We start from the raw sequence: 20882 nt of genomic DNA on the forward strand, positions 1-20882 counted from the left end.
TCATAAACTCAAAAACCCCACTCCACCAGGTACTGTTTTCTCTCTCCTCTTTCTTAAGATACATAACAACCCTTAGGTTTTTATAAGGACAAGAAAGCATTTTTCTGCTTTTTATTTTCCATGTCAAGAAGCATTTGATCAATGGTAAGAAGTTTTGCCAGCTTAGCTTTCTCAGTTAGTGATGCAATTTCTTTGTGCTGCCATGGCTATGGCAGCTACCAGTTATGCAATTATACTGGCAAGAAAATCTTCTGCCATTCAAGAGCTGGTATAAGCTAAATCAGAAAAGTTACTTTTTTGCCAGTGGGAACGGTACTTTTAAGTGTAGAAAAGGCCTAAAGCTCAATATACTCACCCCTTTAATTGAGGGCCGAGAGAACCACTAGCTTGAGCTGCATGATAGGGTGTTAATCCAGTGTTTCCAGAGGAAGTCAAATCCTCCAGGAAATAGAGACAGAAAAGAGCCAAGTCCTACTAAAGTATAAAAAGCCAAAAAGAAAATTTCCCTTTTCATTTTCAGATGGAAAAATCCCTTCAAAAGGCTGACTTTATACATAAATGATAAAGGAGCAGTAAAGAAAGGACTGTATTTTGGCAGTGCATTTTGCAGTTCACCTGTAAGTTTCAGTGCATACAAAGCACTCTCCCAAACTACCTCTGTTAAAATCTCTCTAAAGGAAAGATGACAGAGAAACAATAATGGGCAGGTCAAAAGAGACTCTCAGGGATTCTACAGTCGTTAGTTTCCTGGAGTGAATTGCAGTTATTATTATGAAAATAGACAATTCTGCCAAAAAAAAAAAAAAAAAAAGCATCTTCAACCCACACTATCTACCCTACATGTAACACGTAAGCAGGTTATACTCTCAAATCCAAGTCGAATCTATACTTGGCACTGAAAATATATAAAAGCCAAATTTGAGAAGGTAAAGTAAATCTCAGCCATTTTGAAGATGTACAGAAAATACCTAAAATAAAATTGAACTGAGCCTTAAGAACACTAAAATAAAGACAGGTAATAGGAGAGTATTCTCCTGTTTTCCCTAGCAGGCTGTCTGATGAGAAAATCTCTTACTCAGCATTTGAGCACACTTTTCTGTGTTATGTGCTGTATAATGAAAGCTACACGAGCACTGCAAGAGCAATGAAGAACCCAGCAGAAGCATGCTTCGTGAAACTGTCAAGAAAGAAATTATATTCAGGACTACGCTCTCATGGACTGGGCTGATGAAAATGATACAAGATTGGAAAAAATAGTATTTTAGGTAATAAATGGGCAGAAAAATTTTGTATAACAAATACATGGAAGCAAATCCCAAAGCTTTTCCGTTATTTGGGAGAAAGCTTTGATCTCAGTAGCTGCCAGCCTGCATAAACTCACAGGGTAACACACTGTTCTAAAGAAGATTTCTTTCTGAAACTATAGTACCAGCTATGAGAAATAAAGATGGCTACGTATACGTTCAGATACTATAGCAACAAGCACCTCAAAATGGATAGAAACAGCTCTACTACCAAGTCAGCACAAATGAAATAAAACATCTGCCTATTTTGAGTGTTTAGCTAGCTATTGTTACTAGTGAATTGAGTCATGTCTCTAATATATTCATTCACACACCACTATAAAAGTAGAGGTGATTTTTTCCCTTTTTACTTGATGCGAGGCATGCAAAAGCTAAGTAACCTGCACAAGGTCACAGAGCAAGTCTTTCACTCCTCCCTGCATCTTACAATACCTGAAACGAAACTCTGCTGATTTATGCTGCAGACAGCAGCATCCCCTCTACTCCTCCTACCCTCTGTCAGCGGGACCATCAGTTCTTTGAGGGGATTGAAACTTAGCTGAAAACTTGGCTCGATACAAGGACACGTGGGTGTTATCTGGCTGTAATCTCTGAGTCAGATATGAGTTAATCATGCCTTTTGCCCTTGCACTCTTTGAAACTATGAGCACAAGACATTAACAGTCTGGAAGCATCACATCCCAACTGCCCAGTCCTGGTCTTTGTTGACAACTTAAAACAATAATGATTAAAAATACATATATACAGAAAAACAATATTTTCACTACTACATGCAAGGCTTAAATGAGACGCACTTGCCTTTGCCTCCCTCCAAAAATAATCGTGGTTGCACATCTCTGTTACATTTTTGAACAACCTCCTGAGATGACTGACAACAGAGGTTACTGACACGTAATGTGAATCTTCCCACTGCTATCCATTCCAAGACATGCAGCTGAATAAAATTCTGCTCAGTCAGACATAAAATCAAATTAGAGGAGCTCACTCTGAAGAGGAAGAACTAAATCTGAAACAAATAAAGCAGTGCATAATTCACTTTTAATGGGTTAAGTTCCTAAATACACACTAATCATAATCCTAACAAGGTAATACACCACACTGCGAGCTGACCACGTTGCTGTTCAGTATGCAGCAGAGCTTCAGTCACACGAGGGATGTGCCCCACATGCAAAGTGAGCAAGTATGTGGGGCGTTTTTTCAGTCAGGATTTGTTCAGCAGAGCACTTTGTTTATTAGCAATTATACCTTATGGCTATACAACACATTTAGTTCATACCACATGTGCTCAAAGACCTTCAGTCTTCATTTAAATCCCTTGGTTAACACACAATGTATTCCTCCAAAGCCGTGCAGTATTACTCCATGGTTTAGAAAATCAAAAAGTGCTGCATCTTAACTGAACAAATTCAGAAGGAAGGTAATGACTCAAACATGGAAGTTGGCTAACCCTGAATAACATCTCCTATGTTTGGCAAAAATGCCACTGGATTTTTATTGGCCATAAGTATTCAAGACCTCGGGTTTGGATATGTTTTTTAAGACCGCGTGTTTCATCAGCACAGCAGCTCACAACTGTGAGAATGCTTGAGTTAAAGGAGAAAGTATGACCACCTGCTTTGCGGTGACTTTTCAAAGTCTCAGGATGTCCACCCTTATTCAGTGTATGGGAGCTGACAGATTATAACCCAGGATGCTGTGGCTACAGGGCACAGATAAATAAGAAACAAGGAAACAGTTTAATAATTTCTATAATATGGGACATCTTCCTACAGCTTTATTAAAGTATTCAACTCTGAAAAGTCATTCTAAAAAAACCAACATGCAACATGTTGCATATTCAATACCTCTCACTAAACATCTGATATAAAAAATGTGCCCTGCTGACAGGTTAAAAGATATTTTTGTACGGGATTCTGGAGTCAAGCTGGGTTCTTCCTGTGCTGTCAGCAATCGAAATTTTCTCACTGAAACATAACAAATCATTCTTTTAATCACATAGCATGGAATGTAGCATGCTTTTACAGCTCCATCATTTTTAAAGAACTAACAGGTGAGAAATAATGGAAAAGTTAATAAAAAGGATATTATCAAATATACATCAGGGGCAAGTAGAGCAATCAGATGCTATTCTACAGGAATCTGTATATGGTGATTCTTTCTTAGCAAAAATATCCATTTGTGTATCCAGCTCACTCTGAAACATTGTTCCCTGCATAAACCAGCTTTTATTTAAAAGACCATTTACAAATAAAAAGAAAAAAAGTAACAGTCAGGAGAACTACAGTGCACACAATACAAATAGAATTCTTTTTTCCTTATACAAACATTGTGACTCTGCATGAGGATGCAGCAAGGTGAACACCCTACAAAACAAGCTGCAGGTTGCTGACACTGGGCTCAACCATTTCCAGACGTGGGTTATTTCTAAAATTCAAAGGTGGTTTTAATACTCAATACCTAGTCCGCGCAGTGTTTTTGCACTCAATTTTATTACTACACTTTGATGTGAGGGAATTTAAGTTACATAATATGCACACACTGAAATCACAGGCAGACACAAGCTTCACTTTTAACAAATATCCTATTTGCCAGCATGATGGCCACACACACGTAAAAACAGTGATGTATGGCAAGCAAAAGATTAAGATTGTTATAAAGCAAATAAACACAAAGGCTATGCCCTTATGACAGGGAAAGATGTGGATGAAGACAATGGGGAGTGAGGAGGTGTGACTTATGCAAGCAAACACAGCACGAGGAAAGCAGTAGTTCTCTAACTAACAAGTCTGTATACCTCAGCTCCTCCAGTCTCTGACTCCAGGTATGGGAGATGTTGCACAACTAGGCACAGGCCAAGTTGTCAGCAATTTTCCCCACTCCTGCAAATAAGCAGAGCCTGGACTGGACTGAGCTGACTTCCAGGAAAGACACATAAAATATGTCGAATACTTATCAGCATGAGGGGATTTACCAGGATTTTAAAAAAGAAAAAAAGGAATGATCAGACTTTATGGGCGAGCACTGCCTTATACACTGGCTCTTACATTGATCAGACAGCAAACTCACTAAGCAAGATGAATTACAGTGAGGGTACAAAATTTAAAAATTCCAGAAGTGGGAGCTAAATTTCTGCTTTTTTCCATATTTCTAAGTTTCAGTCAGGATCAAACCCTACACCCTCTGTTGAATAAGGCTACACTGCCCAGAAACGGGTCTGGTGAAGCAACCCTCCTGGTGCATGCAGCTCAGCTCCCTCTGGAAAGTTAACATTACTGCTCTCTATTAATTACCTTCTGCTAGAGATGTTCCTCAGGCTCACTCTTTCACCAGAGGAGTCTGGAACATGCCTGCATGAGTTTCATAAGTTATTAGTGAGCATTTTGGTTTAGTGAGTATCAGAGTATCACTTCACAAAACAGTTATTATCATCACACTAAGGAAAACCAGCCCAAAGAATAATAAAATTACTTGTACAAGGTTATCCAGACACTTGGCAGAAGAAGGTCAGCTAGCGCAGTTAACTTGCAAGCCCTATACCAATGATCTATCCAGAAGGATACACAGCTCTTTGAAGATAGGAGCTAGGGGATGTCCTTCATCTCTGGTTACCTCTCCTTACCCACACCCTGCTATGAAAGATCCCTATTTCAGTCACTGTGGAGGACTCAAAAACACTGTGGCAAAACAGAAAACGGCTCTGAAATATTGACAGTAAAGCCCTGAACAGAACGTGGAGTATGGTATTCTGGGCCTTGTCTTTACCATCAGCCTCTCTGAGGGAGACCTTAATTTCGGCACTGTTGCACAGGATATTGGTGCCTGAATTAAGGACTCAAAGGATCTCATTAACAATTCTAGCTATAATAATTTTTTTTTTTTATAGCCAAACTCTGGCTTAAATCTAGGAAAGCAATAAATTTAAAAAAAAAAAAAAAAGTAGAGCTGCCACAGAAGGACTACTGCATAGACAGAAAGATTGTGCCAATGGCTAGTATAGTAACATAGGCTCAAATACCTATTATTTCAAAGATTTTCTTGGGAAGGCTACTTAATACCTCTGGATCTCAGTTCTTCACTTCTAAATAAGGATAACAGCTAAATGGGAGCACACTAAGGATAAGGCAAGATATGCAATAGAGACAATGTAAAACTAACAGAATTGGGTTTGTGCATGGAGAAAGCAGAGTAAATTTTAAGCTATTTTTGCTACATTTCATTTAAGCTAACAAACTATTTCACTGACAGCATCTCAGTGCTATGTAACAAAGATTACGTTTTTCCAAGCAAAGGCATAATACACCATACATTACCTTCAAATGAAATTGCAGATCATTTTTTCCTACAAAAACAATAAAGGAGAGACAAACCTCGCCTTGATTACACATGCTGAGCTTCTTCTCAAGACAGAATGAGATTCAGGTCATGTTCTGCTCTCCATTGAACAATACCCAACATAGGCAACAAAACAGAGTATTTAAGACCAAGATGTTAAAATCATACCTCAAGCTGGCAAACTGAAGGTAGCCTTACAGTCACCAGAGAGGAAACATATTTCCCAGTTTTACACCTATGGTTGAAGCCCAAAGACAGCTTCTTTTTTATTACATTTATTAGCGATGTTTGTACTACAGGAATATGGTCTCTCCTTGGTTTTACAACATAAATCTCATTGATAATCATTGAGTTTAAAAAAATTCAAAAAGATAAGCTATCACAAAAATTATTTTTCAGCAAAGTTCAGCACAAAGACCTTGAAGTCAAACATGGCCCAGAAAGCAGCATGTCTAAATCACACAAACCCTGTAGGATTCCTTCTGCCAAAAGCCAAGCAAAGCACAAATGGAATTAAACAAGGATTTTCTCTCATGTCCTGGTCATAACAGGCATGTTTAAAGGGACAAAAAGGCCTTTCCAAAAGTCTATAACCAGAATAGTAAAAATCAACTAATCAGATGCTATTTCTTCTCTTTCAGTGAGCCAGTGCTGCCACCTAAAGCTATCTAAAGGGCATGCAGAAGAACTTCAAAGGCATCTAAATATTCCGGAAGCACATCTGAGTAGGCAGAGAATGCAGAGTAAGTCAAATAGGTTAAGAAAATACCACAAAATAATGATGCTGCAGTACCTGAAGGAGCAGTTCTTTCTCTATCACTTCACCTGTCTTGCTGATAAGCTGCTTCTGTAGTCTCTGTATTTTCTGAATCATTTCATAGGTACTTGGGTCACTGGCCTAGACAAGAGCAAAACAGTCTCAAAAATTATACATTATAACAAGTTAGTGTTTCTTACTTGCAAATGAAAACGATAATTCTAAGTGTTCAAAAGTGACAAATATAAAATGGCATGCTGGGGTTTTTTAAATGGCACATATACAAGCAGTCCTGAAACTGGAATCTGCCTCTTGAAGATCAGTTGGAGCATGCTCATGTTTAACACTATCACCCCTCATGAATCCACCTCAAAACAACTAATAAAAACAGGAGTCCTTCAGAACTTAACTCCCAAACCAACAGAGACTGGTAGAACTATGTGACAGGGAAGGAAAAGGAGGTTAGTATATCATTTTTAGCAGAAACTGAAACCGCCCACTAAAAAATGAAGAGGACTGCAAGTACCTCCCACTATTTTAAGAACTTCAAACAGTGACAACTAAGTTTTAAGACCAGGAAAAATTTTCTCTTGAACAAACAAAAGAGTAACTGCAATGTAATCTTGAAACAGGTTGAAACGAGGAACAAATTATGGGGTTACAGTAGTGAATTATTATGAGGTGTTAAAGTGCCCATATATGTGGAATCTCATTCTTCAATGGAATGAAGTGCTTAAAAAGAAAATGGAGTGTAGGCACTATACTGCTGCCCTCTGTCCACATTGCCGATAAAGACCAGGAGCTAACAGATGTCTGTCTCTCCTTCTTCCCTGTTCATTCTTTTGTCACAGCTTGCATGTGGAGGAAGCTTTTAAGGAGCAAAAAACAATTATGTGAGGAACAGCCAGCAAAGCTTACTTTCCCACAACTATTTATCTTCTTGTTTGATCCTTTAATGAAGGGCAAACAAACTCTGACTGAAGCTTTTCTCCACTAAGGGATTCACACCTCTCTCCCATGAGGTTTCTCCTCTCTCATGCGGTGTCTCATAAGAATTAAACTCACATTGCAGTAAAGGCTCCAATAAAGTCCTGCTCTCTGTATATTTGTTTGAGCTTATAAGAAACGTGGTATCTCGTGGCTCAATCTTTTGTCCGATTTTATCTAAATTGACTAATCAATTCAAGTGTAACTGGGACACTAACACAGATAGGCATGCAGTGCTCACAACACAACATCATTTCCTGAGAAATCAGGCTAAAAAGTAGTTCAGTCCTCATGACCCGCTCAGTCCTTGATTTTTTTTATAGCGCTGCTCAAATATGGTGCCAACTTGTGACAAGTGTAGTGATATGAGAGTGTGTGTTCTTTAGGAATTGAACCAAAACCCCCACCAGGATTATTTCATATGGATCTTCCCATCTGCTGGCCTTCCTGTGTTCCAAATACAAACCAGTGACCTAGAATGGAATGATGTGATTTCCCATTATCAGTCTCTTCTTATATTCATTTGCCCAACACTGGATGTTTTGACTGGCCTGATTTTCCTTTGTTACAAGGTGCTGCTGGAGATTGTACCTAGATGTCTTTAACCTAGTTCACCATCCTGCATTTTATCTCCCTTCCATGAGAAAAGCTAAGCACACCATTCAGCTTTAAGCTCAGTATGGAAGGATCAGAAATTAACTGCTGTGCTAGTAAGCACAGCCAAAATCCTCAGCTCTGCTTCTGTAGGGACCAGCATGTTACTACTCATTATTAGAGCAGCTAAACAACCCAGGCTGGCATCAGATCAGAGATCCATGTAACAGAGAAATCTCAGCTGGCTCTGACTTACTTCAAAAATATCCAGTGATACCAATTGATGTTCATGTATTTTGTTTGCCCTTGATGGATTTTTTTTTCCCCCTTCATTTGGCAGATTCAAATACTGTGAAAATTTAGATTTGCTGTTTACGTAACAGTTGAACTCACATTACCTGGATTGGCTATCTTTGGGAAGCCAGCACTGTTTATGTGGAGGCCTCTTCCTTTTCTCACAGATGTAATTTACCTTCTGACTTCACATCTATCCATCCCCAAGTCTACCTGATCTATGACCCTTTCTAACTCTGGGCTTTCATCCCATCTACATCCCCTAACTGGTAAGGGTAGGATTGTGTCTTTCCCCTATCATCTTCTTTCTCATCATCCATGTTAAGGAATCACCCCTTCTAAATTCACCTGATGCATTCTTATTCCCTTTAGCATTTGACTGGCTCTTTACAAATCCCTCTGCAATTTTTCGTTGAGAAAGCGACACAAAAATAACACTGATTGCATTGTGCAAGGAAGCCATTCAGCAGTTAACTGTTCCACTGGTACTATGGAAATTTCAGTCTGCCTGCCCCCCCACATAATTTGCATAACAGTAAATGGAAATAGGCTTTGTGCTGTGTCACTGATTTGGTAGTATGGGCTTTGGGAACTTGAAATGCTGACACATCACCTCTAATTTTCTCCATCTGTGAACATTCAAGGGATTCTCCAGTTCTTTTTCCAAAACTTTGCACCGAGCCTGTTCCCTTAATAGTTCCTTCTGCATGTGATGAACTTTCCGTCTTTAAAAAGAAAAAAACCACACCAAAACCACATCAATATGACCAAGGCACTAATACAGACATTTAGAAAACATTCCCTCATCCACTACCACACTGGAAAAGTAACTCTTGTGATTAAGAGTGAAGACTGATACCACTAAACAGATGGAACCAGAAGATAACACAATTAGACCTCTTTGCTCACTTTAGTAAGAATGGCTCAAAAAAGGGACTTTTCATCAGCTCTGGAGTTCTGTGGGAATCTGCTCCACACAACCTACTGGATCTCACTGTCCACATCTCACATACATTAAGGCCAGAAGGACAGTTAATTCACCTCGAGTGACCTACAAATCAGTTATAGGGTCATATCCAATTACTGCTGTATTGAATCTAACAGCTTCTGTTTGAAAGGTTTTAAATCTACATGGCTCACACAATCCAGAAAGTAAAACGCACTCTAGAACCCAAGCTTGATTTCTTTTATTGTTATTACCTTTCCTCAGGAAATTTCAGGGGTGAATTGTTGCTGGATTTAAAATTTGTTGAGCACTTCCAGGGTGTTTTGACAACTAGGCTATTACAGTGGGGATAGAGGATGAGGGGCAGGAAAAAAGGGCACATTTTGCAGTGGTCTGACCCTTACCGCTTTAGTGGGTGGATCCTGTAGCTTCTACAAGTTCAAAAGGGGGTGGAAGATCACCATGTGCCTATTCCACCACTGAATCTTTTCCCGCTAAGCTTAGAGTTACATTTAGTTCACTAGAGAGAAAAAGGCGTTTTTTGAATGGCGAGGTTGGACAAGGTTATGGAAGAGGAAAAAATCCCACTTCTCCAATTGGCAAATCAAGAAAGCTAATTAGCAGCACAAATGATAAATGGGGTCTTTCGACAGGCAGTTTTCATGATGGTTTTGGACTTCATTAAAGTATGTGATTGCTTCTGCAGTTAGCAAGAATTGATCCACCCATCATGGCATGCATCGCACTATACTTCAATACCGTTACTGAGTTTCAATACAGTAACAGACTTTCAGCTGAATGCATTTGGGCAGCAAGTTCAAATCCTATTCCTGTCTGCAATCAGTCGATGAAAACTGCAATTGCTAATGTTTTATGCCCAGCTCTCTTTTCTCTTACATGAAATCAAACTGGCATAATTCCACTGAAGTCAACGGGACTGACCACAGACTGAAGTTAATTTGCTCTGGTGAAAGCCACGGAATTATACTGATACAGTAAAGCTAAAGATCTTACCCAAAACCTGCAGTATCTACATAGAATTACTATGATGGTTATCTGCAAAAAAAACATAGCCACCTCTCCTTACAAACCAAGACAGATTCTATAGAAAATGACAATAGTTTCCTATCAGCAAAGAATACATCTCAAATATGGAAGCACTTAAAAAAAAAAAAAAAAAAAGGAAGCATTAAACCAGAGAAAAAAAATAAATTAGGCTGGGGCTATTAAACTTCCGTTTTAAAGAAACAAAACCTTCAATGAAAATTTAACTAAATCTTTCTCAGAGAGCAAGTCTGCATACAAATCTGGAAGGAAAGAGCACTGAAAATGTGCAGAGGTTTGTTATAAATATATCAAGTGTTCCTCTGTCCTCTGTGGATTGCTTCATAAAAAGCAGTTCCACTAATTTGGGCCTCGGTTACCACTAAGCAGTTCACTGAACTATGAACACCTTTTCTGCAGCTGTCTGTCAAGTTTATTCTGTAGGCAGTAACTGACAGTACAAGGGGAAACAGAGAAACTATTTCAGCTTTGGCCAAGATGCCTTTCTTCCTTCTTTCCTCCTTCCTATATTTTATTTTTTCTTAATTGCTGATAAATTGTTTTGTGAATTTAACCCAGTATGTGTTTGAGGTCAAAGCAAACAATCCCCTTTTCCAAGGTATAATGTTTGTTGATACAAATCTTCACCATGCATAAAACATTTTCCATCTCAAACACAGAATCAGGGATGCAGTCACTATGGAAATATATTTAATCAGCTTTTCTACCTGAGCTCCTCAACTTCAGCCACACTCTTGCCAAGTACTCCCTTCTCACACCAAAGTCTTTTGATCTCCAGCTTGAGAAGTCGGATGTCTTCCATTCTCTGTTGGTACTGGATTTCACCCTTGTTTAAGATGGACTGCTGGATTTTTGTCTTTTCATAGAGCAAAGCCACTTTATCATTGCACCGAGCAAGCTGAGACCCTAGGATGTTTCTCTCGCTGATAACCTGAGCATGCAGGGCAAAGCAATAATCTCAGTTACAGTACACTCCCAAAGTATTTGCATCAGTCAAAATCATGTGTATTAAGAGGTTTCACTGTTATTAGTGAAAGAATTATGACAAGGGCCCAAGTTTCCCCTATAACAGTTCAGCCACATGAACAATATAAACTATGTATTCTGTTCACTGTAGCATCTGAACATTCGTGTTTCAATGGCACTATAAAGCTTTAGTAGTACCACATTTACAGTAGCTGATAACACTGAACAATGAGGGAACAGAACGCAGTGTGTTTGAAAAGCCAAGAGATTTCTACCTGGTCATATTCCTTCTTCTGCTTCAGCCTCTCAGCATCAGCTTCACCAATGATTTTTAGGAGTTTTTTCTCTTCTTCCTCCTGACTTTCTATAAATTGTTTGGTTTCCAAAGCCTGTTCTTTCATCTTAAGCAGTTCAGCCTATTGGGAATCAGAGAATACAGGTAAACTGCACTTGGTAACAACTTCCCATCACATAAACCTGGGATTAATAGTTAGGATTCTAATGAAGTATCATACTTTTTTGTTTGTTTCCTGAAAGGTACACATTTTCTTAAGTTTTTGAGAACACACCACTAAGACAAGCAAGCATGAAGACCCATAAAGAAATGGTGTGGACAGTATTTTAGTATCATTGTGTTACACAAAATAGAAATTTGAATGAATTTTTATCTACAACAATGGTTGTAATTCAGAGACACCTCATTTAAAAACCATTTTTTTAAACTTAAACAGGTCACATTTGGAAAGCTTTTCAATTGAGTTGTTCAAACTCAGTCTGGGATGTGAGAAGGGATAGCTCAGCCTTGCTGGAAAGGGTAACAAAATAGCCTTTGAAATACAAATCAGCGTCAACTTGGGACATCAAATATGGCTTCAGAATAACAGAATTGGTGGTGAAGATGGCAACCAGGCATGGAACAGTAAAATTAAAGAGCTTTAGCACTCTTTTTAGTGGATGTGTAGATGAGGAAGACTGGGAAAAGAGGGGCTGTCCTTAAGTACAGGAAAAGTAATACACTGTTACAGTGATTGCACACTACTAACGAACTAACGCTGGAATGTGCCGAATAATGCTACCCCCTCCTGTGATGAACTCTATAACTCAAGCCATGTATGTAGATAAAAACTAATAAGGTCTTCTTGGATTATTAGGTATTTCTATCACTGCTAAGCAATTATTAGAGCCAAAATAGAACTAGCTGACTACAGTCCATTTTCATAGATATGAAAACTTTCAAGCCTTGACTCAAAATTTGCCACAGCCCTGACCCTTATAAAGGATGGTGTTCAAGCTGCCTTTTGGGAAACAGCATCACACAATGCTGAAAGAATGAGGCTGCGATGAAGGCTGCACCTGAAGAAACATTGATTTAAGACAGAAACAGTTCCATCATCATAATAAAATAGCTTGTTCCATTCTTATTTTCTTTAATAAAATTCTCATTTTCCCATATGTGCAACACTCATATTGCTCTTACTCAGTGTTAGATGTTCATCAGAATCCATCAGCTGAATAAAAATGCAAGCCACTTCATATTGAAATGCAATCAACACTGTGCTAAAGCTGTCTACAAATGTAAAACTGCTCATGTGTTCGGCATTGCTGGATAATATTTTTTTAATATATCAAAATTCTATGTTCTCCTTTTGTCAGAAAAAATATGAGTTATAAACAAGAAGTGGCATTAGATGTTGACAGCAAACATTCATATAAACAAATCTCCTCACTGGAACACACTAAGTTAAAATAAATCTGAACCGCCTTGTACTGTATAGAACATAAATACTCTAAGCCACACAAAGGCCCCACAAGCTAACAGGACTTTGAATTAGATTAAATACACTAAAAACTACAGTATGAGGGCCTGTGTACATTAGAAAAGAGAATAGGAAATTAATAAACACAGTCACTGTGCAAGCAGAAAAATGGTCAGGCCTGAAATTGCTGTAAATCAGCACAGCTTATCTGAAGTTGGTTCAGAGAGTTTGTAAGAACTGAAGAACAATCTGCAAGAATGAATAATTTATCTGGGACCTATGCTGATATCTTAAACATTCAAAACACATTCTTGTTTAGATTTTGAAATATTAGCATAAGTGAGGAGGGGTGGGTTTTTTGACCTAGAGGTGGGAGCAAAATACGAATTTTATAAAAGGTATAACAGGCTAGACAGAATGCTGAAATAAGAAGTCAGAGGTTTTACATCCAGATTTCTAGAAAACACTAAAAAAAAAAAAAGGCATGCTTGAACATCTACAAAAAATATACAAAAGCACTTGACAGCACCTCAAACCTGGAGGGCCATAGTTCTTACAGCTTTCAGACATATTTTTCAACATCCAGATACTTTGTTAAACCAGTCCGATCCACAAGCTTGTACGAAAGCCAACTGAAACCAAAAGATGGCATTGTACTGGCTGTTAATGAAGCCTGGATCAGGCATCCTCTATTTCATTTACCATGAGTACACATTTTTAAGACCTTTATGCCAGCTGAGGCAAGCATAAATCCAATGTCTGTATAATCTCGCTCCTATGAATCCCAGTCCTCCATGACTTAGCACGTTCTTTAAACTGAGTTCCCAGGAACAGCTTGCTTGTTTCCTTCACATCAGCACAAACAAGACAAACTGAACCCGGCTTGCTACACAAATAATTGGGTTCTTTTGTGCCTGTGTCAGTCAGTTCCCTCTTTGAATTCTATTCTGCTTTAGTATTCAGCAAAGACACTCAGGTGGAAGACCACAGTGCCCTGAAGCTAGTCAGTAATGTGATGTCAGTGTATGGACATACTTGCTAGTGAATAATTGAGTGGATAAACCATGTAGCAATCATATGTTTCTCAAATGGATGGCGGACAGTTCTGAGGTGATGAGACAGAATTGGAGACTAGTTAAGGCAGAAAGCTGCACACAGGAAATGAGACACTGTTTGACTTCTCCATCACTGATAGAACAACTCTGAGACAGATCAGGTACAAGAACACAAATTCATCACCTTTCTACAAAGCTCTATTGACATCTTGTCATAACTGTAATGTGCTGAGAGAGGTTAAAACTCAAGGAGTCATTGCAGCATAGCAATAAACTGACAGAAGAAAACATTGTGGGAAGTGGCAGGGGACTTCTGTTTTGGGGAGGTGTTGTTTGTTTCCTGGGTTTATTTTTTTCTAGTGCTTAGCAAAGAGAAAAAATAAGCTGCTGTGGACACTAACGCCTTAAATCTTTCAAGAGCGCAGCAGACTAGTTTGAGGTATCACCACACATTAATAGCTTATCTAAGGATGGGCAGTAGCCAGTGCTGAGAAGAAGCAGCAGAGCTTCAAGCTCAGATTTCCTTTGATTTAGAACAGATTCTTGCTGCTTTATACCACAATATTAAAATAACTTTCTGTGCAGAGGGACCTACTAAAAGGTACTGCTTAACTCCCAGAAGACTAATGCTTGCTAGTCACACAGAAATACAAGATTGTGAAGTGTAATATAATGGGGTTTGCGCTTATAAACAGCAGAAAGAAAAAAAGATTTTTAAAAGAAAAACTTGAATTATAAGGGTTTATATTTAAAAAGTTTGCTAGAATCAGGCTATCCCGAAAATCCACATTTCTGCAAGCAAAATGGAACTTTCTAGTACATATGTTCAGTCACCAGGAGATTTAAAGCTTCTAACAGACAATCCAGGACCTTTCGACTGTAATTACAGGCAAAATTTAGATTTGTCTTATACACAGAAGATTTGAGTAGCTAATACCTCTAAAGCATACTGGCATATTGTGCTTCAATTACAGAATAGTTTATTAAAATACAGCAAAACCACCACAGACCAGGAACAATGCAGTTTGTGAAATTATGGAAACCTTCCTTTGTAAGAAGGCATACATGTAAAGGCTCTTACTTTCAATGATTCTTCCATCTTCTCTATTCGCTGATGTTCTAGACGTGCTCTCACAAGGGCTGCTTCTTTGTCTGCAATCACCTCTTTCAGCTCATCCACCTGATGTGTCACAGTTTTCAGTTGCTTCTTCATTTCTGCCACCTCATCCTAATAGGACAGGAAGTGCAATCACAGAGAGGGATCAAAAAAGAGCAGGTTTGTGATTCAGAGTTCAGACTCTTTTAATGTTGGAAAGATGTAGCCACAGTGCTCGAGAGGAGACCTGTTGTACATACCACAAGACACTACTTTTTAATCCAACAGAAAAAAACAGTTTCATTAAATGACATTTTTTTGTTTATGCCAGTATGACACTGTAGTAAAAAAGCCTTTGAAGCATTGACAAAAATAATGACCAGCAATTGTAAGTATAATAAGCCATCTAAAGTGCTAGACACACAACAAGAACTAGCAGTCAATGTAAATTAATAACATTCTGATCCTACCCATCTGTTTTCATGCTTCTAGTAATGTGTTTTTCAAAAAGGTTGTATGCAGTTGGGCACAAATATTTGGAGAGAAGCTCGTTTTGTGCAAATGAACATATCCTTAGGTAAGATATCCATATGCCTGCAAAGGAGTATGGGAAATGCTTGTCTCCATTTTGCCTATGCACTAGCTTGCATACAGGTGCAAGGGGGAAAAAAGTATGCTCACAGATTGAGAAGTCCCTGGTATGAGAATATTTATCATACATTTTATGCTCGAAAAAGAGAACAAAAATCCTGGTAGCACTGCAGAGATCAGATCACTAGGAGTATTTCTACTCACAGCACAGAGATGCCTGCATGTACAAAATTAAAGAACTGTTTCAACTCATTGCAGTGACAGCACAGTTGCGACATGAAATGGAAGCTATTAAATTCAATGCTTAGACAGACGTGCTCTTCTGGATCTAATGAAAGTAGCTTTAGAAGCAATTATTATTCCTCTGCCAGAGGCTGCCACCTCACAGACATACCCAAATACATTCCTAATTCTTCATTTAATGAAGAACAGTAAGAACACATAATTTTTGCAAACAGCTCTCCTAATCAACTTGCTTAAACAAATGAGCTCATAACACCAAAAGAAACCCCAAGGATTAAATAATCAGATATTTATCTCATATTAACAGCCTGCCAGCATATCTTTTCCAAAAGATTTTACTGAGCTGAACACTATAGTACTCTGGAGACCACTAGCAAGGTGGGCAACAGGGTATCTTTTCACATTAAGCAATCCAAAAATACTTACAACTAGCTTTACCTAAACAACCTTGTGCAAATTTGGTTTACTTCCCCAAAGGAAAAAGAATTTACCATAATTTTTAACACAACCACTTTTTTTTTTCTTTCATGGCTGGCTGACATGTTACTGAACTTTGAATGGCTTTTTTTTCACGGCTACACATTACCTTGGCCAAAAGATCTTCTGGGGTCAGCTACCTACTCACACAGGACTTGCTAAAAACATTTTATGGTAAGCCAAGCAAGCTATTAAAACCTAAACACCAGCCTCTAACAACTGAACTGTAAGCAGCATTGTGTATACCACCACATAATATTCAAAACCTGAAAAGGCTGATAAGTTCATTGCCTCAATTTGTAAGTGCCATACATACGTCACACATAAGTGCCAGTTCTTTTTAAGTACACAAATTTATGTTGTACCTTTAAAAAAAAATAAAAATAAAGTCATCAGCGTTGCAATTTTTCACCCTTATTTCTTTTGAGAGATTTTTTTTGAGCACCAAGAATCCCAACACCACATCCAATGATGACAGGCAAACAAAGGTCAAGTGAAGTGTCTCATATAAATGCCAAAATAGTTCATTCCTAATCAAGTTCATCACACAGCTGGATATGAACTTAAGACAGTTAATTCCCATCTGCTTCTCAAATAAAACATCTACTTATTCAAACCAGAGTATGAATTTGTAATCTACTATGTATGTTTATGTAATAAATTTTTATTTTGAAATAACCCAAGGCTGGAAATCACAGCTACAAGGTCCCAATCTCTGCCAACTACGATAGGATTTGTGTAGTATTCTAGATCTTTACATCACAATAACAGAATGTATCCTTAAGCGATCTGTCCTCTTCCTCCAGCATTGTTAGTGAGATCTCCAAACAAGAAATATAAATGGAGAGAACCATTATCTGAGGAAAACTACACTCCCTGAAAGGAACAAGTGAGGTAGAAGCATTAAGTTCCGTCAGAAAATCCCGCTTCAAATGGGAAAGTATTCCCTCTGCTTTCTAATTCATGATTCACAACAAATTACAAACGTATTCAGGGTAAGGAGGGAATCTTATTCCCCCTCTTCCCTCTTTCCCATACATGCAGACAAACCCTAAATGAATAAAACAGACTGGAGCCAAGATGGAAAGGAAAAAATTTTCTTCCATGATAGGGTTTTATGATTCTGTAGCTCCAGCGTACCATGATTTTATGCGTGGTTTGAAGCACAGATATCGCCACAATGTCTGAGGACTCATGTTTCCAGTCCAAATAGAAACCTTCCAGATAAAATGTCAGAGACCTAAGATATTTATTTCCTCAAAACACACAGGAATTAAGAAACCACTTCTGCCATTTATACAATGAGTTTTCCCTTAAATAAATAAAAATTACATCAGAAAAAAAAATGAGCAGAGAGAGAAACACAAGGAAAATTGTATTTACTACCTTAGCTTCAACCAGATTTTTACTGTATAGGTTCTTCTCTATTCTCACAGCTTCACAGCGGCTTTGTTCCTGTTTTAATTCAACCGCAGACTCTTCTATCTTCTTCTTACAGTCACGGATCTGCATTTCCCGTATTTCAATATCTTTCATGTGCTGCAGGATCTAAAGCAGAAAGAAGGAAGTGAACATGATTAAACCATCATCACAAGATTGTAAGGATGGGGCAGAGTTCATGATTTTCTAAGATAACAAGTTCAAATCCCTGTGATAAGAAGTTTTAACTACAGCTAAAAAAATCACTTCAGTCCCAGTACAAGTTTAACCTTTCTGGATTGCTTATGTGGGACAATATTTTATTTTAATCTGATACCTAGGTTTTATTCAAGGCTCAAATTTATAGATGTGCACATATTTAATTTAAGGAGCTATTGAAAATACTACAACTGAGCAGATTCAACAAGATCAACACAAATGGCTTTCATCAAGAATAGCCTTAGGTTATTTATAGAGCAAAGTCAGATTTTGTATGTTGTTTTGAATGTCAGCTGTATGATAAGATGAATAAAAACACGTTTTCCCAAGCAGCCCTGCATGCACTTCTACATTCCAATAAGCCAACGATTTTCCTAACGAACACATGATCACAGTGTTGATATATAATTACAACAATAATAAAGTCAGTTAATGTAACTTACACTTGATCTAAATAAGTAGGTAATCACAATTAGCTGCTTCTAGGAAGGATTAGAAATAATGATGTGAAGATTACCTAAAGAGAATGGAGTATTGTACACTGTAGGAAGATATGACCACATGCATTATCAATAAACAAAACTTTACAGACAACTTTATTGAACAATTACCACCAGAACAATACATAGGAATTACTATGTTAAAGGAGCAATAATGCAAATAGTTGTTAATCATTATGATGGGCTTCCTAATTATTTTTTTAAAATGCAAGAGCCCTCCTCCTGCTGTACAAACAAGCAGTATTCAAACAGAATCCAGCATTACAAAGAAGGAAGATTATAAGAAATAAAAAGAAAATTAAGGAGTACACACATCAAGAATATAATTTTTCCAGTTCACTGCCTGGGGGAGAAAATAATGCCACCCTTAAAGCTGGGAAAAAGACCAAGCATTAAAGAAAAAGCTGAGGAATCACATGGACAAAATCCAGGAGAAAAGTCAATTCACAACTTCATTTCATACCCAGTTCTCCTGACTCTGTTTTTGAAGGTAGCAGTTTAAGCTAAGATTTATGTTCATATGTCTAAACAGAAGAATAAAAAATGTTTACATCAAACAGTCAATAACTGCAAAGTTTGCAGTTGACAGTGTTGTCCCTTGCTTAGCTGTAAAGCCTTGAGGTTTCACTGTTTGGGCAGGAGCTTAATTAATTGATCATTCTACCTGGTACCTCCAACCAACTTTGAAGATAGGGAATGGCTAAATATAGAAAATTTTATTACAGCAGCAGGAATACGATTCCAGCACATTTGTAGCTGACTGCAGAGGATCCCAGAGACTGCTTACAGTGCAATACAAAAACACAGTCTCAAGTTTATAACCTGCTCCCACCTCTTCCTTTTCTGTTAAAACAACCTGCCAATACCAACAGCAGGGAGAAGAAATCAATAAGATATGTTTTCTACCCACACTACGGTGAGCATAGGCTGGAGTAAGATTTGAAAATAGGTCACTGCATTTGTAAGTCTTTTACTTGGTTTTGAAACAACATCAGTGCAATAAGCTTGTGGACCAAGTTGTCTGAGTTGTGCTCACAGGCTGGATGCTGACTCTGCTTTTTCAGGAACGATTAAACCCAAATAATTCTCCCTTATAAATACAGAAAGGATACATGCAATGTTTCCCAGCAGAGCCCTGTGGGAGGATGAGCATCCTCAATTCTGATTCAGTTGATAGCACACTACACCTCTCAGATTTAGCAATGAGGGTCCAAAGCTAAGCAGAAAGTATTAGATATTCATAGTTTTCTTCTGTACCCTTCACAGGTTTTTTTAACTGTATACTTCACTATCATCTGCTGTTGGTTACCTGCTCAGATCAGCAAACCTACTCAAAATCTCAGTAATGGTGTGTCCTTATTTGCTTACTTTTATTTAGCCATTCCAGTAAGTGCTGTCACGGTCTTAATGATATGCCTGTTGAGCATTAAGTTTTCCAAAAAAGTATGCAAATGCATAAAAGGAATTCCCCCCCTGCCCCCAAATGTGTTGTTGAACTGTGAACTTTACATTGCAAATGGCTTTTTTTGAAAAAACAACGTATTAGAGACTGGTTTTGTGACCTCTCATAAGGTGCAATCAGGGAACACTTCAGGTGAGACTGGAGGGTAATACTTCACTGTTCCCTTTTCAGCAGCCTAAACTTTCCACAGGGAAACTAAGATTTCATAATCTAAGAATATAAATTCAAGAAATACATATTCTACAAAAATTATGACTGAGTAATACAGGCTACGCAACAAAGAGCCAGATTTTTTTTCTTATTTGCACTGTCTAACCTAGAAGTAAGACTATTCAACAAGTGACACCGGCTTAAAAATGGTATAAATGAGCGGTCAACCATGCCAATAATTAGAAGAGCAAGTCTAGCACAAATTGTCACCACTAAAGTATTCTACTGTTGTGGATATAACTTTGCTGACTCTGTTCATCAGTTACTCAGTACTGAATGATGATTTTGAAAGAGGACTTCTGCTGCTCTATAGATTCTCTTCTGCTGTAAGTAACCGGATAGCTTTCAGAGCCAGCGTAGTTCTGTCTGCCTTGCAGGAGTTCCAAGAAGTCTTTGGACTTAGATGGATTTGGCTCTTTACCAGCTCTTACACAGTTCAGGGGTGTGCAGCAAGCTCCTTCAGAGCCAGCTAGATAGCAACAGAAGAGTTGCCATATGAAGAGTCTCAGAAGAGACTGGCCATATGATTACTGCCCATCAACAGCTCATTCCGCACCAGCTGTGAAATGGCTCCTGTGGTTTTGCCACAGCTTCTTGAGCCTGCACGG

General features: G+C 38.2%; 1 protein-coding gene across 1 annotated transcript in view; it reads right to left on the bottom strand.

The window, feature by feature from the left end:
* The window catches only part of CFAP58 (cilia and flagella associated protein 58), a 60412-nt gene that overhangs the window by 18724 nt on the left and 20806 nt on the right, over positions 1–20882 (bottom strand). Inside the window, exons 10-15 of the mRNA XM_040607483.1 lie at positions 17851–18012; positions 15139–15285; positions 11521–11661; positions 10987–11210; positions 8882–8993; positions 6430–6534 (exon numbers count right to left, since the gene is read on the bottom strand). Coding sequence (XP_040463417.1) covers positions 6430–6534; positions 8882–8993; positions 10987–11210; positions 11521–11661; positions 15139–15285; positions 17851–18012 — 891 coding nt within the window. The remainder of the gene's footprint in view (positions 1–6429; positions 6535–8881; positions 8994–10986; positions 11211–11520; positions 11662–15138; positions 15286–17850; positions 18013–20882) is intronic.

The sequence above is a fragment of the Falco naumanni genome, chromosome 9 (assembly GCF_017639655.2).
Source record: "Falco naumanni isolate bFalNau1 chromosome 9, bFalNau1.pat, whole genome shotgun sequence".
Lineage (NCBI taxonomy): Eukaryota > Metazoa > Chordata > Aves > Falconiformes > Falconidae > Falco > Falco naumanni.